The 27795-nt window shown below is 32.7% G+C and overlaps 1 protein-coding gene across 4 annotated transcripts; it reads left to right on the top strand.

Annotated features, from left to right (window-relative positions):
• The first annotated feature begins 397 nt into the window (after positions 1-397).
• LOC119081050 (protein Gawky) lies at positions 398-25649 on the top strand. 4 transcript variants are annotated; one of them, XM_037189758.1, is made up of 16 exons: positions 398-681; positions 6547-6644; positions 7305-7884; positions 8958-9285; positions 10252-11577; positions 11735-11917; positions 11976-12757; positions 12976-14055; positions 14121-14471; positions 14542-14820; positions 14890-15080; positions 15186-15333; positions 15446-15645; positions 15709-16000; positions 16060-16402; positions 17073-25649. In XM_037189758.1, exons 2-16 carry the CDS (start codon positions 6622-6624, stop codon positions 17225-17227), a joined length of 6261 nt encoding a protein of 2086 aa, XP_037045653.1. In that variant the 5' UTR covers positions 398-681; positions 6547-6621; the 3' UTR covers positions 17228-25649. The 4 variants fall into 4 exon arrangements, with proteins under 4 accessions (XP_037045653.1, XP_037045652.1, XP_037045650.1 ...); XM_037189757.1 differs by having other exon boundaries at positions 8958-11577; positions 15727-16000; XM_037189755.1 differs by having other exon boundaries at positions 8958-11577.
• Positions 25650-27795: the final 2146 nt, after the last annotated feature.

The following is a 27795-nucleotide window of genomic DNA, read 5'->3' as shown; positions in this document are numbered from 1 at the left end:
ATCGACCCAAAAGATTTAAAGTTCCACACACATTTTTTCCTTGAATGTGATATTCTACATATGATATGGTCATTTTGGCAACGCCGCAGTTAAAAAAACGTAAACATTGAATTAACAAAAGAAGCGGACACAATAAAAATAAAACAATAGAAACTAGGAGCACAGCTGAAAAGCCATTGAATTTTGATTCATAAAGCTGCGTTCGATAAATATTTTCGAATGAAATTTTCATAAAAATTCAATGAAATAAATCGAAGCTACGCACACACTCACATCTCTAACTATTCCGCATACATTTGAACTACGACATTTTCGTAATCAATTACTCGCGTACACTTACCACTACATCGATAGCGTTCGTTCGTTCGTGTCATTTACGAATCCGAATATATCAGTTTACTTAGTAGAGCAAGCAAGAGAAGGCAGCCATTCCAAAAAAAAGCAAAATAAATTTGTCCGAAGTTTGAACAAATGCAATGGAGTCTATGTGGATATACGATGGCATTGCGTTACGTTGTCATTTAGCCCATCAGTAATTTGTATGTGATTCTATTAAAAAACAAATCAATAAGTGGACGAAAAACAGGAACGCAAAGTGTATTGTTTTGTGAAACTTTTGGTCGAATAAAATCTGTGAAAAGTCATCAATTGGAGTAAATTCATTTCGAACGAAAATAATTGGTAAGTTCCTTCTTTCTAATTGAATATTTGAATATGGTTGGGTTTGGTAGTATTGTGAGTTTGTGTCGTAGATAAAAATGGACATTTTCAATAACTTTTATCGCAATTCGACTGTTGCTGGGATTGAATTTCTAACCTAAAACCATGTTCTCAGCGATATTAAACTTTCATCAAATTATCTAATCCAAATCGTGGCAATAAATTTTTTTTTGTTTTTTTTTTCTTCATGACATATACATGACCGAGGGCCGGGGAGAGAGAATTGGAGAAGAAAAATAAAATGGCTGCCATACGAGCCACTGTGTTTTCGTCTTACTGTTTGAGTTGTCAATTCGCTGTTTAAGACCGATAAGCGCGCAGTGTTTGTGTTTGATTGGAGGAAAGCAAAAAGCAAGAAAAAAGAAAAATAAATTTATTGCTAGATTGTGGGTAACGATTTTCGTTCTTCGATAACTACACCCGATATGGTTAGACGCTAGAAATCGATGAAATTGTGAAAAAAAAAATTACAAATTTTCTTGCCAAAAAATCTCACTCGAAAACTGTTGCTCTAATGACCGTACATCGTAAATGTCGGAACGGCGTAGAATATTCAATGAACATTTCATTCGTGTATTTTGTGTGAAAAAATGAACGTGAAATTGCTATTTTTATTAAAAAGAAAATTGTTGCTGGGTGTTGTATCAGTGTGGTAAGTCGATGAATGTTATAAGACGATTTTGACATGTCAATCAAGTGTCTGACAGAATATATATATAGCGTTTTTGATGAATATTTGATGTAATGTTTGTTATGTAAATGGAAACGCCATTACGGTTACGGATCTACCATTTTTGTAATGATTTCTTTCACCTGCAGGACATAGAAAATTGAATGAAAACATTCCAATTGTCCCAAAATTAATGCGCCCATATTATACATGAAGTTAGTATAGATTTGTGTAGAAATAAGTTTTGCTTGTAGCAACTGTCCTACTACCGAAATGTGCACCACTATATATAACTACCACACACACAACACAGTATCTTATATATACGATTGTTAAATACTTTACAAAAAATATATTTTTTTATAAATTTAGCTGAGAGACACAGCAGAGCCGACAATATGAATACACCGTTCTGGGTTTTCGTTTTAATGTATATCAAAACGGACAACTTGCGAACATTAACCTTTTATTTTGTGATAGGTATACACCATCGTTACCATCCATTTACGAATTGCTAATACTCTGTGCACAGGTTAATCGACATTAATGCAATTTTATTTCAATTTCGAATCCGATAGCAAGTCGATTTTTCAAACCGATTCCGAATTGCCTCACCTGATCACAGTTTTTATTTGAACGGAAAATATGAGATCGTGATTCAATAATAATGCCAGGCTACTGAAATGTAGGTCAATTTTTATTTTGAAATGATCGGAACGTATTCTTTTTGTAGCCATCCCGAAGAGTTCGGTTTCACATCAAACACAAAAATCGGTAATTGTTTAAGCCGGTAAATTGGGAGATTGTCCTTGTATTTTTAAACTTTTCGAAATTTGAAAAAACTTTTTTTTTTTCAAAAGTTGTCTACCTATTTTGTTTAAGTATTATACTCAAAATCGTTACACTTACTAAGACAGTGGTTCCTGAACATGTATTGACATTTCAGAATTGTTTAAATGAGCTGCTTAATTTATTCCTATGCCTATTAATACTTCATTTAATGACAATTTTTAATTAAAATATACAAATTTCCATATGTGTTACCAACAATGAGGCAATCTGAAAAGCTAAACGTTTCGACTAAGACTTCCATTTGAACAAGAAACTTACGTTTACGTATCTGCGAAATTTGTAATTAACTTTTTACCTTCGGTGTTGTGGTCTTTTTCTTACACCATTTCTTCGATAAAGATCACATAAGATCAGTTGACAAAAAACATTTTCGTTCAAACAAATGAGATTGTAAATTTTGCACAACTTACCTGTGAAATAACAACACTTTTTGCGAATGGGTGGGAAATTATCCCAATCAAGTGTACCTAATAGTTCGAGAAAATCATTTCCTGACGTAGTTTCTAGTGATCATTTTTGAGTGATGTAAATAAAATGTACTGGAAAGTTTCAATTGCAATACAAAATTGAATAACTCCAAAGCTTTAAACTGAACTTTGGACAACATTTCTGTCAGAGTTTGTGAGATAATTTCATCCGTTTACACTCTCAAATTTCCGGCATCTCAAATACGATTTTTGGGCTAAAATTTGGGTCATATGAATCTTTGTTGTTAGACACTTAGTGCATCATCCTCCTTAACAGCAACTGTTACATTGTTACCTTATTACACCTTGCCAATGCATCCAGTTACGTTTTGTCGAACTCTTCTCATTCTTCCAGTAATCCAGGAACAGTCAAGTGTTACAAATTGTTGACTGGATATAAGTATTCGAAAATTGTTCTAGTACAGGTTAGACAGGTACAGGTTAAATTCAAGTCGCTCAAAACTAGCTTTATTTCCTGGTAGAGAACTTAAGAAAGTACGGAGGTACTATGAGTATGGAGGTAGTCAGTGGCCTTCCATTTCCATTGTCTGTGGTACGGTACATCAGGGAACCTACTCAATGTTACTTCTGTGAACAGGTGAGCTTCAGGTTCCACCTGACTTGTCAACCTGAAGCTGATCTGTTTAGAGCGAACACATCGAATATCTTTACTGTTGTGAAGAGTTAAAAATTGTCAGTAAAACCTTTTAGAAACGGCAATCATCTGTTGTCGGCAGCAACGATAAAAATGAGAAATATCTTCCACGTAATGCGGATTTATATAGTAAAATGTACTGTTAAAACAAAAGAAGTAGCTCGAGGAAAAATATTCAGCATTTCGAATGACTCTTAATCCCAGACCCAATGATGTTACAAATCTTCTATGTTCTTATCGAAACCGTATAAAAGCTGATTTGAGAATGCTTAAAAACCTTTGATTCAGACAGTTCTTAAGGGCAGATTAGAAAGATTGGCGTGAACTCTCAATTTGCTCCAAATAGAAAATAGAAATCGATTTACCGTAATGTTACTTTGTTCAAATAAAGAAAATCGATTTACAGTAATGTTTGCTGGTTCTGGTTCGAGTGAACATGGACTTTGTTGCCACTGTTGTTTGTGTCATTATTGCCCTACTCATTCGCGCTAAATAATTAACGAACACAAAATGCAAAAATTCAAATCTAAACTGGCGATACATAATTCAAGAATACCAAAGACTTGTGAACACTTTTGGACCTCCATGCTCTCTCTCTCTCTCTCCCTCCGTGTTCTCTGATAACAAAGAATGTACATTTAACCTTAAAGAATGCAAAAGAAAAATTTCTCAATTCATAGTCAACACTATTGTAAGTGCTAGTACGGATTTGCGCAAAATAACTTGCCATACATAATATAAAAGGTGTGTTTGCAAAGCCACTATATATTGCAATTATTTTACCAGTTACGGACTTCTAATAAAAACAACAACAAGAGCGTTGGTCTCTTTATGTAAACAACAACAAAATACAGCTATAAAAGCATATTCTCTGTTGTTGCTTTTGAGTGCATCAACTCAATAGAAAAAGAAAAATTTCTTTAAAAATAAAAACAAACGATCGGATAAAAGACACAAATCACGCTTCGTATCACCTTTAGAGTCTGACTTATTATTATACGGATCGTTCCAATTTTAGTTAAGATTTTTATTTTCTTGTCCAATACTTTGCTGGGTTGTCAAATAGTCAATTGAAAATGGTCATAGTCTCTGAACATTTATAGGAATTTCTCCCTTCTTTCTATTTATTTTTTATTTTCATACGACTGGTATACCTAGAATGGACACGATGGCTACATGTTCAATAATTTTGCAAATGAAACTCTTTTTTTTTTAAATTTAGAAATACCTATCTCACTCAATCATGTACATTAATATAATGTATGAGAACGGTTTGTGTATGGGTTTTGTGTAGCATATTTTTGCCAACACGGCAGTCTCGAATTCATGCTATTTTCGTAATATGTGTGTGTGTACATACACACGATGGAAAAGTCAGTCATTCATTATTAAATTACATTACCACAACGAAATGTGCGTATATAACAACACGACCGAACCGAGAACATTTTCACATTGTATCTCATTTTGCCCTCAATGTTTGCTAAAAATCATTCAACTATCCAAATGTTCATCATTCAATATATGTACGGTTTACTTAACACTACCCAACATTCGTGCCTGAACTTATGGTTGTAGTCGTGGAACGTATCGCAGCATATGCCCACACATACACATTCGAATATAGTCGTCCAATTTAAATTAATATATTGTTCACACTGAGTGAATGAAGAAAAAATCAAACAGATAGAGGTGATCACGTTGTATATCCATATCAAACGATGAGATTCACAAAATATATTTTTTTTGGTTGCTAAATTTAACATGAACAACCACCAGCACCGAATTCTTATTTTTAAATAAATTGAAAAATTATGTTCCTCCGAATATTATTATAGAAAATTCATCTTAATCGTTGTCGTTGAATATTATGTATATATGCGCATTGTCTTGGTATGTGTGTGCACACGGTATATACACGATGGATTGTATTCGGTTTATATTCGTGTTCTTGCTCAAATCGGAAAGTTGAATTGAGTACAACAAGCTTTTACATTTGGCTATTTGTATTGTTCGCCATAGGCTATGTTAGACGATTATAATTTGCTTGTAAAATGAATATAAACTCTATAATGTGAGTGTTCTTCTAATAGAATAGGATTGGGCATATGCGTCGCAGCAGTTTTTTGTTTCTATTTTTTACCTTAAATTTAAGTCGAGCTCTGATGTTCGTTGAGAAAAACAACACACAAAATAGCAGATAACTTCGAAGATAATGTAGATGAGATGTTGTTGTAGGCTGTGTACGTGCATGAAATTTTTTGGTTTTCGGTGGATTTTTTTGTATTTAACTTCGAATAGATCTACCCTTTTTGAAGGTCAATTGGGTCGCAGGCCCCGTTCATTTCTTTTTAATTTAAATAAAAATTATTCATTTTCTAGGCTGCAAATTTCGTAATATATTTCTGTTGTAAAAGTTTCTATAAACTTGTTCTAGCTACGTCAGTCATCGATTTTTTAATCCAATCCAATTTGAAATACATAATCTCACTAAAAGCATCACAAATGATTGCAAATTTAAATCAATTTTCTTGTCGTCTACATCAACCTTCCCATTCCGCGTTCATGAACAAAAAAAAAAAGAAAAAGAAGAAAAAATCGAATCAGCGCAAGGTCCACATTAACAGATTGACTTGAAAGTGTGAAGCGGAAGTTTGTCATTTCACGAGAGTGTTGTCATTATCGTTTAGCTCTAAAAACTAATGAAATAAGCATTCCACAATTTGATCAAATCCAACGCTGCATCCTATTTTTCGTTAGAACGTACGTCACTAGTGTTTCTCGAGTTTTTCACGGTCATCCAGCATTTCTGCTATACCATTCCAGACAAGATATTTTCTCCCATATTCAGTACACTTTTTAAGAGTACGTTCGTGCATTCGTTATACCTTTTACCAGCAATGGTGTTCGTCGTGAGTGACATTTTTGTGCGAGAATGTAACGAATATACACAGCGCATGTGTTTATTTTGACGAAAGACAAAAAAAAATCGTAAAAATCTGATTCTTCAGCTTTGTGTGTTGGACGGAAAATTCGATTAAAACAAAAAAAAATGTTTCTGCTAGCTTTAATATTGAGCCAATAAAGTTTAATCAAACAATTACAGTTAGTTAAGCCCACTAATCGTTCCGCAAACAAGTCATTCTAATTGCGTTTTGTGTTTTTTTTCCTTCTAATTTTAGAATCAGAACTGCAGCTGGAGCCCATAATGGTGGCTCTAGGCCAATGTGTGCAGTAGCATCCGCCCACGAGACATAATGCCTTTGTACAAAATAATGAGGTAAGTAAATATTTTTAGAACGGTGGCTGCAGCAAAGTGAAAAACTTTCTGTATTCCATCATACACAACCCACCAATTGCTTATATTTTCTGTGTCGATCTGGACGAAAGAAATATTCATTCAGCGCATTTTTATAGATGAAATTTATATGCGACCTTGATGTGGAAAATTGAAATTTTATTTTGAAAAACACACCTCAGACTAAAAATAATTCATTCTGAGTGATTGTGGGATCAGATAAATGTTATGCTGAAACTTGAATGGAAAAAGGATTCGTTTTGTAGCAATCGAGGTTTTTTTTTTGCTGATAAATCGTCCTTGTTGCTGTAGTTGAATCTGTGCTGAGATGTATTGAGTTTTCTTCGATTTATTCAATTGTAAAATGGTTGTATCAATACACACAGATGATGGTGAGGTCATGTGAAGTAGATTGTTGCTTCAAAGGACGTGCTGAAGTTAGAGTATTTTTAGTCTTCGGATTTAAATTTTCTGATGGATTTTTAACGAACTGTTTTTCTATACAAGTAACCCTCATCGACCAGTCCTACCTAATAATTTCTAATTTAGTACTATACCAATATAGATTGGATCACTTTAAATTTGAGAATTTTGTTTCCTGTAAATCAAGCTACTAATCACCTACAAATCTCCTCTTTTCAGAATATCAAAACGAAAGTCAACTTCAACAAATCTGAATGATAAGATGCAATCATCTGAAGACATACAACATAATCATAATCTAATAGAATGTAATTTTAAGTACGACATAAATTCCTTCTTGGCTTCGCCATCAATATCATTCGATAAACCGACAAAGTTAAATCTAATCGTTGCTGACGACCATGGTGTTGATGATGATAGTGATAAAAATATAACCGAAAAAACCAACAATAACACAAATACCGTTAAATATTTAAATCTGGCTATACCAAATTGTTGTCCTTATGATAACGATATCGTTAATGTAACAACTGGTGGTGATCAATTTATTAATTATTCAAATAATCATAACATTAAGTGTAATCTAAATAAGATAAATTTATTCATAATCAGTAGTGTAAACACTAAGATAAAAGTTAATTTAAATTCTTTAACGCTCCGTGACGAACAAATGACGAAAATCGGTTGGGCTAACGATTTTCCGCGCATTTGGCCGATTGATTTTATTGGCGGAGCAACATCTGTGATAAATAGCTCAAAAACTGAGACTCTTCTGGGGGGATTATCTCCGTCCGTAGAGGTAAGTCCTTTTTTTACTTTTTTTTAAATATTTTTTTTTTATGTGAGAATGATTCGTTGTCGGCCATTGCAACAACGAGCCATAGTAACCGTTCCTTGAAAATAATTAAGACCTTGACTTACTTTCCCATGAAATTAAACCATTTTCTCAAGTGAATATACATCAAATAACTCCCTGAATTTTATCGCCCCTCTCGTTTTTATTCCTTTTTTAGACATTTCAGTTAGAGTGGAAGTCAAAGAAGAAGTGACATCATTATTTTGTGTCGCAAAAGAGGTGACATCATCATTTCGTTTCTATAAGTCTGAAGAAAATTCCCCCTGTTTTTCGAACAAATTCCCTGTATTTAGCAGCACATTTTGTCTGATGAGGTGGTTACTAGATATATACGCTGTACAATAGACTCGTGTTTAGGAATCCAAACCTGATTACACTCGAGATAGTGAGTTATTCAGTGTTTAAAACGAATCTACACATGGCTACATTGTTGCCTACATTTCGGGGCAAAATAATTATTATTTTGATGATAATTTTGTACTCGTATTCTTTTTGGAAAATGTACGACCATTGTTTGGTGTTAAAATGTGTTAGCTTTCAGTTAAAATTTAAATGTTTGTGGTGATGTAAATAAATCACTCCGAGAAAACTCAATATTTCACGAAAATTGACACATATTTTGAGTTTTCTCCGACTGAGGTTACATCACCACAAACATTTAAATTTTTACTGAAAGCTAACAGATTTTAACACCAAACGATGGTCGGGGTTTTTCCAAATAGGATGCGAGTCCAAAATTATCATGAAAATAATAACAATTTTGCTCTTTCAAAAAAAGCTTTTAGCTCAGAGAAATGTAGGTTACAAATTGGCAAGGGTCCATTGCTCTTAAAATATTCTTAGTTTCACGGGAATACTGGACACCGATTCTTGTATTTTCGTGACTCCAAATATTCGTAACTCGAATGCTACGAGAATCTACGCCCCGGTCTTTAGTAAACGTTTATTTGAAAGAGAAAATGTAAATTCAAAACACAAAAACTAATTTCCGATTATTTTTTTTGCAAATTTTCCAGGGCCTTGGCGTCTTGTTGCCCCCTGTTCATATGCATATTCAAAATATGCAACGTACTACGCCCAGCCACATTGGATCTTCCAGTCGCAATATCCTGACCTTGATTACTCTAAACAAAAATCAAATACCTTATTTAGTGAAATTGATGATTTACAAAAATTCAGACGAAAATGAATTGGCAATTTTCAATTCCTCGAATACCAATGTTACAAAAATACTGGTGATGAACAACAATGATAATATTATGGATGTGGATGATAATTTCCGAGATAATATTTGGATTATGGCTGTCGATAAATTATTAGTGGCCAGCAACAATTACACTAGCGGTAAGATATATTTATGTATTATAAATGGATGCGATTATCATGATTACGATAATTGTAAATGGCAATTACTTGATCGTTATTACTTGATGTCTGTGAGCAGAAATTCATCTGTACTATTACTATTTATGCAATGTGTTCCAGAAAAACAAATATCGATTAATTGTTACTCATTATGCTATAGTTATGAATCCTTAAACGTTACCGAACCAATAAATTTAGTGATGATATTTAATGAAATGGAAATTCTTAATTTAAAATTAAATAAAATTTCTTATAATAATTATGAATATAATAATAACGATGATGATGATGATAACAATGATGATGATGATGATAATTTTAACGATGAAATAAATTTGATGCTAACGATGACGACTAAATTGATGTTGGATGAAGGAATATCATCAATGCAACGGAAAGATAAACAATTTGATAATAAGAAAATATTTATAAACAACAACAAAATGGCGGCCACTTTAACATTTATTTTTACTAATAATATTGATGATGATGATGATTATAAACCCATGATGATTACTGCAATGAACAATAATAATAATGATTATGATGATACAACTAACGGCAACATTTTCGGTATTACTACAAATACTTACAACCAATTCAACAAACTACAAATCGATCATGATGATATCGTTATCGTAATGTTAACGATCGGTGATGTGAACGAAAACAATTTGAAAGGTGCAACGGTTCCAAACATGAAAATCTTTAAAAATATTATTAAAATTCAGGAAATAAATCAAAGTCAGTGTATTCATAATAATGAAAATATTAATAATAAAAGTGAAGATAATATAAACAATAATTCTAACATAATTTACGTAAATGATAAGAATTATCACGATAATAATATTAAAATTAAAAATTTCAATAAAAAATTATTTTATTTTCTAAAAGAATTTAATCAAATAAATTATAAATTTAAAATAAATTATATAAATTCAGTGCCGGACAACAACAATGACATCAACAATAACTACAAAATCAACATTCCTGCTGCAATAATCAACAATATCGATCTGTTACAATCATTGGATGATTTCAAGTTAGATGTCGCATCAGCATCACAACAACAACAACAACAGCAACAACAAGCATATTATAATATTGATACAATGGATAATTCAATGATGCCAAATTGGACTGGCTACGAACGCCATCAGAATGATGGCAACAACATGAACATCCACACCACAATAAGTCACCAAAAACGAATCAACGATAACGTCGATAACGATGATGTACAATGTTTCATCAATGAACACAACATGTGGCCGGCGTTTATGCTTTATAAACAGCCAATATGCAAAAGCTTTACTCATACAAATATTAAACCTAAAACAATTTCTACAACTATAACAACAACAACAACAAAAACTACTACTACAACAACTACTAACATAATGATAACTCAATCCGACATGAACAAGTCTGAATACGCTTTTAAGAAAACACTTAATAGTTTTAAGTCAATACTAATGGATAAGGATAGTGTAATAATAGACAGCGATTTAGCGAATCAACAACGCATAATGATGCATAATGGAAGAACAACCAACCAGCAACAACTTCATGAGAAACCTGATAACGATTTACTAAATAAATTACAACAATCGATGATTACTGACCATATTGATGAGTCTGATGATAATAATAATGATAAATATAAAAATTTACAAAAATTATATAAACAATCAGGGATTGTATTCGACCACAATTTCATTAAATTGATGAATTTTAATAAGGCAAATGCTACAAATAATCTAAAACATAATAATTTAATTAAGCAAGTTATTAGCGATAATAAAAATCTTAATACATGTGATATTGACGAGAAGAATGATTATTTTAACGATGCTAAGTCTGATGAATACAAAAACGTAATGAAAACAAAACAATTTGATGATAATGTCAATATGCTACAACCGCCGCTAAAACCAAAACTATTTTTATCATCATCCAACAATTATATGCCATTCGATCAATTAACAAAAATCGTTGCTCGAGAGAAAGAACTTGTTAACAATTACTACGAATGCGTTGCTGTCGATAAAACCGACACATCATCAACTATGGCGTCAAATGACCGTTGGGGTATACCTCGTATGATGCGTTTGAGAGGTGGCGTTGAACAGGCCTTGAATAATGGCACAACCGGATGGGGTTCGCCACCCAGCAGTAGCTCATCGACAAATGCTGGATCTTGGGGACCAACATCCAATGCCCAACAGCCACCTGCACAACAATGGGGAGCCACTTCTCAGCAATCAGGTAATTAATTTTGATTGATGTCTAACTTCACGGCTTCACCTCTTTCCTTCAATAGAAAGAAAGTGCACGCGAAAGGTTTCCATTTGAAACCGAATTTGATTCGATGTTTTTGTGTTGGAAATCTCTTTTACTAAATTCTATTTTTTCATTGCCACAGGCAACACATCACAACAACAGCCGAGGCAACCTGATCCTAATTCAAACAATAAAAATCCATCACAGCAACAACCTGGCGCACCTGCGCAACAACAAAATGCTCAAATGAATCCCAACCAACAAGTCAATGTTGCTGCAAACTCTGCACAGCAACAAGGAAATGGAAACAATTGGAATACTCAAGGTAAATGATCGCCAAAACAAAACGAAAAATCACGACTAAACTCAATGCATTTGTTTAGGTCAACAACAACCTCAGCAACCAATAGGTGGTGTTCAACCGCCGCCAAATAACAACAGCGGTAATCCAATTCCCGGTGGAAATAATAATAATGTTAATCTTGCACAAGTAGCTGGCGTTGTTGGTGGCGGTACATCGACAGCAGCGGCCAAAAATCAATTAGAGCAGCTTAACACAATGCGCGAAGCATTGTTTAGTCAAGATGGATGGGGCTGCCAACATGTCAATCAAGATTCGAATTGGGATGTTCCTGGAACACCTGAGCCAGGAATGAAAGTTGATCCAACTGCTCCGCCCGTTTGGAAACCAACGATCAACAACGGAACAGAATTGTGGGAAGCGAATTTACGTAACGGCGGTCAGCCACCTCCAACTCCTGTTCAAAAAACTCCATGGGGTCATACACCATCAACAAATTTGGGTGGCACATGGGGTGAAGATGACGATGGCAGTGAAGCCGGTAATGTTTGGACTGGCGCTCCATCAGCAAATCCACCTGCACAACAATGGGGACAACCGAGCACTGGAATGTGGCCGGCAACACAGACTGTTGGAGCAGCAGCCGGTCCGAAAAAAGATGGTGATTGGTCTGGAAATGCTGCATCTACTGGAAACACTAATGCTGGAAATGTCGGAGCTGCTGGAGTAGTTGGTGCTGGAGGTTCTGGAACAGCAAATAACTGGGGCGATCCTCGGGAAATGCGTTCCGGTGGAAATCCCATGGATTTAAGAGTTGATCCTCGTGAATTACGAGCTCCCGGCGGAACTGATCCGCGAGCAGAGGTAAGAATAAACACAATTATTTTTGGTATAATTTTATTGACTAACTAAATTGAGCCAAGTCATAAATTTGAATCCTAAATTGCAAAACTTTTTAAGATCATGAAAGATCGAAGTAAATGTGCTCAAACTTCATTTTCTCAGACAAAAGTTGCTCGCGCTTTTTGAACGCATACCTTTTCGAGTATTAATCAGAATTCTCTTTATTCAATTCTCTCTAGGCTTGTCAACGAGATATGCGTATGGTTGATCCACGCGAACAAATGCGAGGTGATATGCGTGGTGATCCTCGTGGTATTTCTGGCCGTTTAAATGGCACTTCCGAAATGTGGGGTCAACATCATAATCTAACACATGGCAGTCAGATGCCATTAAACAAAATGGGTGTTGGTCCGACAGCAGGAGTTGCATCTACAACAGGCCAATGGGGTGGAGCATCCCAAGTTACTGGTCCGAAAGACTTAGCAGCAATGAACAAACCATCCGGTTGGGAAGAACCATCTCCACCAGCACAACGACGCAGTATGCCTAATTTCGATGACGGAACGTCGTTGTGGGGTCAACAGCAAGCACAACAGTCTCAACAACCACCATCACAACAACAGCCACGTGGTGGTCCATCGAATGCTCACTGGAAAGATATGGCTGATCCACAGGGACGCAATATGATTCGAAATGAAATTCGTAATGCCGTTGGACAAAGCGGTCCAGGTGTCGGAAATGCTTCGACTCCGCTTCCACCGTCTCGAATCGGTCCTAGTGGCCCTATTAAAACCGACACTCCAATGTGGGGTCATGCTGGAGGAGCAGGACGCGTCAATTCTTGGGACGAAGGACACTCTACTAATTGGGAAGATAAGAATGCTGGTGGCGGAATGAACGTTGGAGCTTCTGGCGCTTGGGATGGTTTGCCAGCAGCATCATGGCCGAATAAAAACAAGCAGATTGGTGCTGGAGGTCAAGGCTGGCAAGACTCAGACACAAATGAATGGAACAATGCTGGTGTGCCAATGCCGAAACAGCAACAACCATACAAATCGAATTCTATGTTAGAAATACTACGAAACAGTCGACAGTATCAAATGATGGTTAATCTGGGTTTAAAGAAGGAAGACATCGATCTGGCCTTGCGAGCAACGAATTTTAATCTTGAAGATGCAACGGAAATGCTAAAGCATTCCGCTGCAGGTGTCGGAATGGATGTTTGGAGACGTCACGATGATCACGCATCTAATGCCTTCGATCATCCAGGCTTTCCACCAAAGAATCAATATGGTCCAACGCCATCAATGCCATTCCCAGTAAGTCTTTTCGTCTAAATTTCACTAATTCACTATTTTTAACTTGGACCATTTTCTTGATTTAGAACAACAATCCAAATCTCCTGAACAACATTGCCAATGCTGGTGGCAATCCAATATCTAATGTGGGCAATATGCAGCCCATTCAAGCTCAAAAGTATCTCAATCAAGGTGGTCATAATGCTGGTAATGGCAGCAACGGAAACAGTGGCGGCGTTCAAGGTGTATCAGGTTTCAATCAGGGTGCTGGTCAGGGTAATCAAGCGACTGGACAAGGATCCACTCAGCATCTTCGCATGCTCGTCCAACAAATTCAAATGGCTGTTCAAGCCGGCTATCTCAATCACCAAATATTAAATCAACCATTGGCACCAACCACGTTACATCTTCTCAATCAGTTGTTGTCCAATATCAAGGTATGTAATTTGAATGCAATTGGTGCAGCCATTATTTTCGTTCTTACTAACTGTTCGTTCACCAAAATAGCAACTTCAAATGACGACAACAAATATGAATCGTGGCGGTGTCAACAGCATTCAAATGACGTTAACCATAACGAAATTGAAATTAGCAATTTCTAGTTTACAAAATCAAATTGCTGCTCAACAAGCCATTTACGTGAAACAGCAACAGCAAGGTCAACACGGCGGTATGGGCAATACGGGCGGATCCACGTCGACTTCAAATGACTATTTGAGAGGCGTGCAGCATAGCGACTCGATAAACGCATTGCAGGGTACATTCTCTGAAATGTCCATGAATAAAGTGAGTTCGGTGGAACTTCATGTTTTTCGTTCGGTTCAAGTAATTTGAACAAATCTTTCTTTTCAACAGTTGCAAGAGCAAGGATTCCAAACGCCTACAACTCCACAGTCTCGACTCAATCAATGGAAACTACCCACAGTAGACGCTTTAAAGGATGGCAGTGAAGTGACTGATTTTTCACGTGCTCCTGGAACTACGGCCAAATCGACAATGTCTACTTCAAATTCGACCATTGGTTCACTTGGCCTTCAAGGCGACGGGTAAGCTTCAACCGATTTTCTCAATTTCATTTCATTCAACGTTCGTTGGAAAGCTGTTATTCAACAAACTGGGGCTGTGTTCTGAAAATCTATTTTAATTTCCAGCACTTGGTCAACTGGTCGTAATTTGAACGATGGATGGCCCGATTCCACTCAAGAACAAGAAAAACAAGATTGGCCACCATCTCAACCATCTCCTGCTACTGCATTTACGGATTTGGTACCGGAATTTGAACCCGGAAAGCCATGGAAGGTAAATAGTTAAAAAAAAAACTTTGGTTTCACAGTTCGACTGCTGGAAATTAAGTTATTTTGGTTTTTCGTATTATTGCCAGTTTCTAAACAATTTTCTTTCTTGCATTCAGGGATCTCAAATTAAAACCATTGAGGATGATCCTAGCATCACACCTGGTAGTGTTGCACGCAGTCCATTATCTATAGCTGCCAAAGATGATTTGTTCGCTCCAAGCAGCAAAACGTCGCCCACCGACTTGCCACCATTAAGCCTATCGTCTTCAACTTGGAGCTTCAATCCCACGTCTGGATCGCAGCCCAATTTTACAAGGTAAATTTTTAACTTTGTGCCGCATTGCAAGTGGCATTTTTGTTGACTATCCGACGTTTACAGTGCAATTTCGAAACTCAGCTCGAAAAGTAATAGTTGGTCAGATGGTGCTCCACAACAAGCAACACCAACTACATCCGAATTATGGGGTGCTCCAATGAGTAAATCAGCACGTGGACCACCGCCAGGCTTGGGTACTAATAAGGCTGGCGGAAATGGTTCGGCAACTGGAACCAACGGTTGGATTGGAAGTGGTTTAACCGGTCGTAGTATGTCCGGCTCTTCAAACTGGGCTGTCAACAACAATGCTGGATGGTCTTCAAATTGGTTGTTATTGAAGAATCTAACGGCACAGGTAAATATCCTCATTTGCACGAGTCTGAATTTCTGTTAACAGTCATCTGTTCCATTTAGATTGACGGTTCAACATTGCGCACACTATGCATGCAACATGGACCCCTATTGACGTTCCATCTGTACTTGACCCATGGTATTGCATTGTGCAAATATTCGACTCGGGAAGAGGCAAACAAAGCACAAATGGCACTGAACAATTGCGTACTCGGCAATACGACAATTTGTGCTGAATCGCCCAGTGACGGTGAAGTACAAAGTATTTTGCAACATTTAGGTGTACCAGGTGCATCTCAATCACAATCTGGTGCTGCTAGTGGATCGGGAGGAACAGTTGGAAGTGTGTCTGGAGGACAGTCGGCTTGGCGTCAACCAACTCAAGCGACACCTTCTCGATCAGTTGGTGAGCATTGATTTTTATTATTCTGAAATTGATTTAATTATTACGCCTTCGGAGCATGTAATAACATTTGGGTGGCTTCTCAAATAAAACAGATAAAATCCGAATGAAAGATTAAGGCAAACCAAAACTTTCGTGATCAGTTTGATATAAGGAGTAAGACCCGGAAAAGACCCCGATAATCGGTCCTATTCCTCAGTCATTAAAATAAATTTAGTCGTCTTGTTAGAGACTCAATGTAAATATGGACAGGATTCGACATCATTTGCTTTATATGTGACCGTTAGTAGGGCTATTTCAGGGTTAAATGTCACGTTGAATGTGTAGTTACTTGAAGTCCTTGTCTTACATATGGGATCTACGGTAGCAGAGTGGATAAATGGATAAATAAGTGATGTTCACCAGCATAAGATTTATAAACCGTCTCAAGTTTTCACAAAACGATTGAGTTTACTTTCCGTGACATAAGTATCTGAGTTTCCAAGCATAAGGTAGTAACCGGATTGTTTGTACGGATTTTGTCTTTCGGTTTCTTTATTTTTCTGTGGCTATCAGTTCAATTTCTAAATAAATCACCTTCACATCCCGTTTATGCCTGAATGACTTGTAAAGAAACGTCCACAGCTTCAGACTGCCTTCAAAGCATTTTTTTAAATTCCACTTTTATTCTTAGATACATGGGGATCTGGATCCGTTTGGCCGAGCGCAAATGCAGCCAGCGGTAGTGGAAATCTCTGGACACCATTAGACGGAGCCACCGAACGTGGCACACCTTCCAGTTTAAATTCATTCCTGCCCGAAAGTTTACTCGGTAGTGAATTAAATTAAATTTAAAAAGAAAACAACAAAAAAACCGAAAAGTTTGCTAAAACTTGAATAAAAGTGAACAGCTTGAAAAAGCGAAATTTCAAATTAAAAACTAAGTTAGAAGGTAAACAAAAAGAAGAAAAATTTAAAAATGTAATTCATTAAGTATGTAGCACACACACACAATTTTTAGCATGTAAACGTTTTTTTTTGTGAACTTTAGAAGATATTTTAAAAGAAAACAATGAGAAGTAAAATGAAACACGAAAAATACCAAAATTATTTGAGAGTTAAGAAGAGATTATGAACTAAAGTATAAGAATTTTTTAATCCATTTAAGAAGTATATATATATACAAGAATAAAAAACAAACAAAAAAATATTAAAAAAAAACTATAAAAAAAAGATAATTAAATTTAAAACTAACTAAGTATAAAAATTAATTAATGAAGATTAAAAAGAAAAGCAAAACAAAGTCAACACACACGTATCATGAGTAATCATTAAAAATATATTTAACAAAATATTAAGTTACAAAAACACATACACAGATACATACATACACACACCCAGAGAGATACACACTAAAAAACAGAACATTAAGCTAAAAATTAATTGTAACATGAAGGGTATGCGATTGAAATTGCATAAAGTTGCATAAAACAGTGAACAGTTGTATAAAGTTGCAATGAACCCGTACTTTATACGACGAATTTTGTTTTTAAAGTAAAAGTAAAACTAATCAGTACATCAGTGAAAATGTGAGTCTTTATTAGGGTCTTGTTTTTAGTTGTATAACACATTTTTAAATCGTACCTTTGATTAACCTTTTTTTTTATCTAATATGTTAATTTTAAAACTGAAATTTTTAAGCTAATTAAATGACTTTATTTTAGACTAATGAATTAACTTATATAACTTAGAGATTACAATATAAAAAATTATAAAGTAAAAATGAAGAATTAAATAAACAAAACAAAAAAAATTAGTAAAATCACAATGCAAAAAAATGATTTGTGAATTTTATTTGAATATTTAACTAAGAAATCAGTATGACTTTAATAAAATGAAATATGACGGTTTTTATGAAACAGTGTTATTGAATAAGAGATGAAGAAGAGGAAGTAAAACACAAAATTGAAATCAGTTTTTTTTACGTGGCATAAATACGAAAATAAAATTAGTTAAATAGCCGTAAAAAGATTGATGATTAAAACTAAAAAAAGAACTAAAATAAAAATTGTTTCCCATCCCATCGTCGCTTTAATTGAATGTGAGTCTTTGTTTCTTTCGTTTTAAAAAACATATTTTTTATTAATAAAAAAAAAATTGAATAAAAAGCCATTCGGTTGATTTGATTACGATTAAAGTTTCTTTTTACCATAAATAAAAAAAAATAATTGTTGTGATAATTGAGCTAAAAAAAAATAAATAAATGAAGTGACGAAGAAAATCGAATACTAAAAAACAAAAAAAAAACAAAATGTTTTCGTAATCACATTACATGAAATTTTTTCACGAAAAAGAATATTTAAAAAGAAGTAAAAACTGAAAAGTAGAAACAAAAATTCTCTATCCATTAAAAGTCCATGTAAAATGAACTGCACTGATATATATCGAAAACGGAAGTAACACTACCTTTCTACCTGATGTAAAGATGAAAATAGTGATTTATAAACACTTAGTCAATTTATTTAATTTTTATTATTTACGATTTTTTTTTGTTTTTAAATTTTGTTGTTTTTTCCATTTTCTATCCATTCATTTTAGTGTGTAGTTTCGTAACGCTCTTATCCAGGAATAGGATAACATTTATTTAACAAAAAAAAAAGACTTCAAAAAGAAAAGAGCTGATTTTGATCAATGACACCTTGTCTAATCACATCGTGTGCGCCAGATAAAAACACAGAACTGAATCTATGCCATAATTTCACTATATAACCATCAACCCAGTTAAATAAAAAAAATCCTCAAAAACATTTCTGAATATCATTCTACTGTATGCTGAGCGCCAATATATTTGAAATTGTTCATCATCCCAAAAATGTATACCAAGTAAACTAGAGTTGTGGTAGAATGGTAACGAAGAGAAGAACAGGTCTGTTTTTGGATACAAAAAAAACCTTTTGTTTTATGTTACACTATCAAAATGGCGGGAATATTTGAAATGGTGCTTTAAATATTTTTGTGATAATTCCCTCATTTTTTTCCCACAATTCCGTTAAATGTTTTTTTTTGTTACAATTTTTACCACACCTATTCCGACGAACAAGATAAAAACTAAATTGATCTCCTCCACCGATAATTTTATATCAATAATCTAACTCACCTATGACCTTTCTGTATTTTGATTCGTTTTGAAAGAGTGTTGCTCCGGAAAGAAACAATCTCGAAAGCCACAATCACAGTTTGTTGTTCAATTGAAAATATTTGGCCCGAACATACGAATTCCATGTTACTGGACCCATCACAGTTGAGTATCGTTTCTTATTGATTTTTAGTGCCTTAAAACGGTTGATTAACGAACGAAGTCGGTAGCTTCTAGCTTCTTTTACAGAATTTATTGCTTTAATATGCATTTTATTGAATAAAAAAAAGGTCCTAATCCGGTTCCCATGACAGTGTCAATCAGTTGTCAGTTCAGGCAGTCATACCATTTTTATAATACCAGAGACACTTTTCCATTGCATTTATGATAACAAATGAATGGTTTACTTACACGGGAGATTATGTGATGTGTTTCAGCGGAAATGTTTAGATGGACAGAAGTGCATTCGGTGGCTGTTATATCTCGGCGCACACGTATTGGAATTTAAATCAAAGAAAACGTAAGAATTAAGATTGGATGTCTTCCAAACTTGCAACACGAATTTACTGTAGCATTTATTTGTATACGGTCAAGTTACTTCCCGTAAAAAGACATTACCTAGAAGCATATTAAACAACTTGACTGTAGGTGTATACGCTTAAGCTGTTCGATAACAGTATAGTGGTTACATAGATCTTATCACCATTTAATCAAAAAAACGAAAAACAAAAATTTCAGCCAATTTATCTCGTGACTCATTGAATGTGCCAAAATTTTATTTTCTTTTTTTTAAAACGCTAAAATGATCTATTGCTAACACAACCATTTTTCAAATCATTTTCAGCTCTTTTTCCAAACCCAATTTTACTCTAATGTTTTGCCTAAATCAACATTCGATTTTAAATGACGATATTTCCATGGTAACTAAGAGCTAGTCAAAGAATACAATTTTAATTCACACTGAAAAAGAAAGAAAGAAGAAAAAATTGTCGTTGTGTTGTGGTATCCTAGTCCATTCAAATATTTTCTTATGCTTCCTTCTCGCGCACTTTCGAAGAGAGCGTTACACATTACAATTTGTCTTAAATATTTATATATTTTTTCGCATGACAACGCATGAAAGTTGAACGAGTTAACTATCTCAAAAACAAAAGAATGAAAAAAAAAAATGATTTTGTTTGATTTTTTTGTTTAATATTTTGATTTTATTTTTGATTTTCTGTTTCGTTTTTTTGTTCTTATTTTTCATTTTGGTTCTCTCATCTCATTACTCCGAAATTTTGAATACCAAAACACCAACCTAATCAATGTGACATCCACAACAATGAATTTTCCTTGAAAAAAATAATGTATTTTTGGAGAAATGAAAAAAGTTCGAAAATATTTTCAAAAATAAGAAGAGAAAAAAATACACAAATAATGTTGACCAATTGTGATACGTTCGGTTTGTGATTTTCTTTACAAAAGGAATACATACCAACGCCCAAAGCCTTCTTTAAATTTGTAATTTTAGTCAAATAAAAAAAAAATTAAAAAAATTAATTAGTTAAGTCAAAAAATAAGAAAAATAAAAATAAAATGGCAACAGTGTATTTTATGGAGCAAACAAAAATAAAGTAAAAGGAAAATGCTATTGATATACACAACATTTGTGATGAGGTTATAAGTTGGTTTGGTTGGATGCGATATTTATTTTGCAAACAAAAATGGAAAATGAACTATGTTGAGCTATGAATAACCATAAATTATTAATAAATAGTAAAATCATCGTCGTAACCAAATAAATAAATGAAAAAAAAATTATCAAAATAAGAAATGAATGTAAAAAACACAGCAAAACATTTTCGTTTTTAAATGTCTTTTTAACTTAAACTGCAAAGAAATAATAAAAAAACTTAAAAAAATAAATAAAAATTAAAATGGAAAAGAAAATCTAAAAAATAGATGTTTGTGCCTATTTGTTTGTTGTTACAAAAATAAAATTAAATAAAAAAAAAATTATAAAATTAATAAGATAATCCACGCACACTGAACGTATAAAAAGTAAAAAAAAGAATGATGAAGAAGAAAAGTAAAAAACAATACGCAGACAACGTATAAGACAAACAAAAAATATGATGAATGAATATTATTAAACAAAAATATAAAAAAAATATTAAAATTAAGATTACTTAACAATACAAATGGCTAAATCAAATACACAATTTTTCTGTAAATTTGAGGGTGATTTTTATTTAAAAAAGATTATTATTATTTTATTTCAAATGTTTCATCTAAACAAAAACATTAATTAGACTCGACAATTCCACACACGGTCGTCAGATGCAAGTTCCTTCCGATTACAACTCGATTTCTCAACATTTATTTCCGACATTATTTTTGGATGATCGTCTTCACAATGGACACTCGAAGAAAATCGAACAAAGCGCACACCTCATTTCTGGCAATTTTCGATACGGATTGCATGTTTCGTTAATTAAACGGGAATGTATCGGCGATAAATTGAAGAGGAGAATTTAATTTTTACTTTCTTTGATTTAAGAAAATGACATCCAGTGATTTTAATATTTTTGTTTCCACTTTCTAATTAGCCGTAAGAGAATTGCCAAACACCCACACAATCGAGTCGTGAGGTACACCTACTTCCCATTGACATTGTATGTAGCATTCAGTAATCAGTAAGCCTTCGTGTTTCCAGTTGGATCAGTTGAATTTTGTGTAAGAATAAATCGGTGTACCCGATTTCTCCGTCAATATTCGTTACGTTTTTACTGCTACTTCTGCTACCCCCCACCTGTGATTGATTCGTTACTTTATAAAATATATTCTACTTACATAAACGGCGATCGATAATTATCTGAAAAAAGTACTTCATCGCTTGCCAGCTTAGTTAAATATTATCTTGCCTTGCCGTCCGGCTTATCTAGCGAAACAAAAAGGATAACTGCAAAGCATCACGTCATTCCTAAAGTAAATGTAACTTAAATCATAAAATATTTTGATTTTGATGACAGTTATAACAATGACAACCATAAAAATATGATAGACATGTCCCGACGAATACTACCTTAGAGCAATTTATCAGAAAAATATTTTGCTGCGAACTATGTGAACCCTTATAATGACAACGTAATTATTACCTAAAACAAAGTTAAACGGAAGTGATGCATGTTTCACTTCGTTCGGTGGGTTATTTTAATTTGTTAAACATCTACATTCGAAGCGAAACTGTTATTTTCTTGTCTAGAAATATTTAAAGATATTTGATTTATTATTCTGAGTTGTCAATTTAGTCTAAGCAATAATTTGATTTTATTCAAATGTTCTCCTCAGCTATCCGGTGATTCTGTTGCTTAGTATGATTACTAGGATACTTCCAGAGAATTATGTACCCATAAGACAGTAATGAGGTCACACTTAGTATTAAATTGCCCCAACCAGAGACCTATTAGAAACGGCTAGCTATTGTGTTAGCGTACGCTGATATGACATAATAAACTGTTGCAACTCATGAAGTACAACATTTTGTATCAAACTCTAGCTAATACTTAAAAACGGAAACCGATTTAATGATCGCATCACGCTTGCTGTTTGATCAATTTCCTTTAACTGATTCTCAAATTGATAATGCAATCAATCGTGTTTTGCTACTCGAAACACAAAAAATAAAATTTGAACTGCGCCCACACATAGATTCTCTCCACCTGATTATGGTTCCTATAAGAAAAAAAAAACATTTTGCTCATCGTTGAACAAAAATGTGTCATTTTGCTCCGTTAGTCTTGATAAAAATGTGATAAATGTAACAAAAAAAAAAAAAATGATTGAGATCAGCATAACATTTTCATCCTTACATTTTCGATCATTTATTTGGTAAAATATAAATCAAATTTATTCCAGACAAGTATGAAGTCGAAGAATTCCCCAGTGGTAATGCTAAATCTACGAAAATAAGGCCTATTTCCTAAGAGACTTAATTATTCAAAGAAGAAAGTTTTTTTTGGTTGTTGCTAAAACTGAGATCTACAAAGTAAAAGGTCACGAATTATTAAATAAAATCTTACTTTCAGAGTCGAGATTTCACTATACTGATTAAACGATTAGATGTTATAGATCTCTTTGTCATTAAAAAAGAAAAAAAAGAAAATTTTACATGGAAGATATATGGTAGATGGACAAGGGTACTTTATGATTTAGGTAAACAAAAAACATGAAAAAAAAGTCTTATTGTATGTAGCACAATGAAAATATAGTATGTGTCGGTTAATGTGTTCAGTGCATTAATTACTATGCATTCGAAATGCTTAAACAATTAAATAAATTTTAATGAAAAATAAAAATGGAAACGTGGAAAATAAAATTAATGAAAAAGAGAAAATAATAAAAACAATAAATTCAAAGTGCAATATTATGATGAACGAAACTGAACCATAATTAAAATAAACAAAAAAAAATATGAAAATGAAAAATATTATTATATCATGTATTTATGTTGATAGGCAAATTATTAATTGAAATATATTTTCCTATCTGTGTAATGCTCGTTTATTTTAATCTATTTACTACAAAAAATAAATAGAAAAACACTTTACTAAGACTTATTGACATCTTTAATGAATATAAACATGAGAAATTTAAAAAGTAAAAAATGATGATGATGAAGGGGAAGAGGAAAAATTATACACAAAATCGATAAGGTAAAAGAATTAATATTTTTAAAATGCGTAAAAAAGAAATAAGAAAAAAAAATATTAAAAAAATTACACAGTGGACGTAAATAAAAAAACGCCTTTTTGAAACGCTTATTCACCCATAATAATTATAAATTAAATGAAAATGATAACAAACAATAACAAACAAAAAAAATCGAATGATTTGTATCCGTTTATTTTTTAAACATAAAATAATAATGAAAGTAAAAAAAAATGAAAATGAAGATAAAATTTTGTAGATGTTAGCAAACAAAAACGTGTAGCAATGGAATGAACAGACAAAACAAACAAACAAAAATATTACATTAAAAACAAAATAAATCTTTAAAAAGTAAATACAAAAACAAATAAAAATAATAAAATTCGATGAAACAAAAAATAATATGAATGTTAACTGTAATTGAATTATAAAAATTCAGTGGTTCATAGAATTGCTGAGTCAGTGATTTTTTTTTAAGATGTTAAGCTTTGTATTCAATGTCTTTGGAATTTAATTTTTAATTTAATGTAACGCACACCAATAAAAAAAAAAAACAAAACAAAATTATTATCAATTCGAAATTACAAGTGCTAACTCATGCGTACCTTTTTGCTGATTTTTTTTAATTGATAAGAGAAATTACTACACCTTGCACTCATACGTCAAAACAGCAAATGTCCGTTACATACTTTGTTCTTACCATTCACGAGACCATTTACGATTTAAGGATACCATATACAAAAACAAAATCTCAATTCAAAAAAATTTACTGCATTTTCGCTCTCTGTTTTCCCATTCATAGAATAGACTGTCAAAGTTACATTATCGGAGATATACTTTGAAGCCATTCAAGTCATTGCGTTCCAATATTCACAAAATTCTTTGATGGTAAAACGGAATCATTTTTCAGAATTTCTTGCTTCAGATTTTTCATTGAAAGGGTAGTCGGACTTCGCAACCTACAGTTCGTTTTACCTTTATTTTGTCTCCGTTTTTTGACACCGTTGACTGTAATGCCTATCAGAATACTGATATAGTACTAAATGGACAACAATTAAGAGCATATAGGCCATAAATCCATTCAGTTTGACCTCATTTTTATTGTTCATTCGAAGCTGGTATCCTTTAATACGTTAAAAAAATCTTTAAGTAATGGACATGGCGAAAAAAAGGCTAAAGATAGCAACTGAAATGAAAGAAAATTTCTTTTTCTAATTCAGCCCTATTACATCATGAATTTTATTATACTCCAGCTATTGAATCTAACGAATTTCACTAAGAGACGTTTTTTTTGCCAAGAAAAACAAAACAAAACATGTTCCCGGTAGTTCCCGGTAATTGATATAAATCTAGACAAATGGAAAAGATCACAATTAAAAACAGTGAAAGTGAAACAGCTCACCCCGATCAATTGAATATAAAATTATATATTTATATATAAAGAATGAAATTAATTAAACTAAAGCAAAAAAAAGGAAAATTTGACGAAAAAAATATGTTTTAAAAAATGAATTAAAAAAGAAAACCAACCGACAACTACATAACCAATAGACTTGAGTGAAAGTGTGTGATAAAAAAAATAAAAAATAAAAATTAATATATTTATGTAACTCTATGTAACTAGGATCATAAAGAAAAAAAAAAGAAATGAAAGAAAAACATTAATGAATTATTATTATTATGAATTGTTACAATGCCAAAAAAGAAAATGAAAATGTAAAAGAAATAATAATAATAATAAAAATTAATATTAATTCAAAACAAAACAAAAAATATGATGAAAAAACATAAATAAAAGTAAAAAAAACGAAAAGAAAGAATTTTCCATCGGTTTTATTCGTAAAAGGGATTAATTTAAGTAATGAAAAAAAATGTGTAAACGGAACATAATAATAAAATTTAATATTTAAATAATAATTATTGAATGAAATAAAATAATAATTTAACGTATAATGGTAAATTAATAAGAAAAAAAACAATGAAAACAAAAAAAATGAAAAAAAAAATCTTTAATTAATGTGAAAGAAAATACAATTATTTTAAGCAAAACCAACTAAAAAATATTTAATAATTAAACAAAATAATAATTAATAAAAAAAAAACAGTTTTATTTTCAACTTAGCTTTTAGGAACAAGAAATATATATCTAAAATCATAATAAATTGCATATTTAATGAAAGAAAAATACTAATTAAGAAGATGAAAAACAAGAATTAACAAACAAAAAATCAATTGACGAAAAACTAAACCCAACTGGAATAATTTATGAAATATATTGACATAAAAAGACAAATCTGATTTCAACAAAAAAAAGAAGAAAAAATTGATTGTCTGATCAAGTTATCATTCTCAATGAACAGAGTGGTATTGTCATCATTATCGATTCCTCGCGGAATTATATCCTCCTCGCCTGTAACAAACAAATAATCATTTTAGACTCAGCGTATTCTTACTGCTTGCATTTCTTTTATTAATTTAAATATCTTCCAAAATCGGGCACCTTTGCACACTTCCACATTTCATCATTTTCTGTTTGTCACAAAGCCGATATATATTTTAATATCTCCTGCTAGAGGCGCGTTTTTAGTTATCACTATGTTTTCAAAAATATAATTTAACCGTTCTAGCTTAATGCTGTATGCTCAATCTTTCAGAAACGGCTAGCTATCTGTTATAGGCAACGATGACAAAAAAATAAGTGATCAGTCACCAGCATCATTCTTCTTTATCGAAAAATTTATGTTTAAAACAAATGAAGTAAAAGATAACGTATCAAACTCAAATAAGTATTTCATACAAAAAAAAGTTTTAGGTTTGCCGTTTCTAAAAGGTTAGTCGGTTCTAGTTTATTGCCTTTACGATTTAAATGTGCTGCTGGAGATTCATTACTGACTTGTCTTCACATAAACACATAATGCATATCATTTATCTTCTATCCACGATTGCCATAAAAAGAATCAATCACAACAACTTTCAAAATCAGAATATAACACACTTCTACACCATTGTATCATTAGGCGTATTGGGCGTAACGAAACATTATTTGGTTGTTTGTGAACACTGGTAGCATCGGCCTAAAGGCATATTATTTCCCCATTGTTTGGTTTTTAATAATTCCGAATCAGAGCTATTTCTTAGATATATATATAATGATGGCAAGACAAGCCCCACCTAGTTCTAATCTACGATACGATTTTTAATATCTTACATTCGTACTTAAAACGTACTCAAAAACATAATGACGATGAACGATTAAAATTAACTGAAACGTAATCTAACAAAATATAATCAAAAGAAAACTGCAACAAGATATCGATTTCCAAACCAAAATCAAGCACTTCATTATAAACATTAGACCTTTTACTAAGAAGATGCTGACAAAACCAATATTTAAAATCCACAACAAAAAAATTGTATAAGTCAAATAGAAAAAAGTAAAAAAAAAACAAAAAAAAATAAAAAAAAAAAAATTCATTGCAATCCTAGTCTATGTGTGTATTCGCCACTAGAATTAATAAAATAAATATATTTTTTTTGTAATTTAATCATAATTGTAATAATTAAACAAGAAAAAAGGTATGTATAAGTA

Source organism: Bradysia coprophila, unplaced genomic scaffold, assembly GCF_014529535.1.
Source record: "Bradysia coprophila strain Holo2 unplaced genomic scaffold, BU_Bcop_v1 contig_350, whole genome shotgun sequence".
Taxonomy (NCBI): Eukaryota; Metazoa; Arthropoda; class Insecta; order Diptera; family Sciaridae; genus Bradysia; species Bradysia coprophila.
This window is presented reverse-complemented; position numbering and strand designations above follow the sequence as displayed.

What these genes read in the sequence shown, in the direction of transcription:
- LOC119081050 (XM_037189755.1), top strand. Translation starts at nt 6,622, where the DNA reads ATGCCTTTGTACAAAATAATGAG. An exon ending in CTTGGCCTTCAAGGCGACGG is followed by an intron (nt 15,081 to 15,185) that starts GTAAGCTTCAAC and finishes TTTAATTTCCAG; the next exon opens with CACTTGGTCAACTGGTCGTA. An exon ending in GACACCTTCTCGATCAGTTG is followed by an intron (nt 16,403 to 17,072) that starts GTGAGCATTGAT and finishes TTTTATTCTTAG; the next exon opens with ATACATGGGGATCTGGATCC.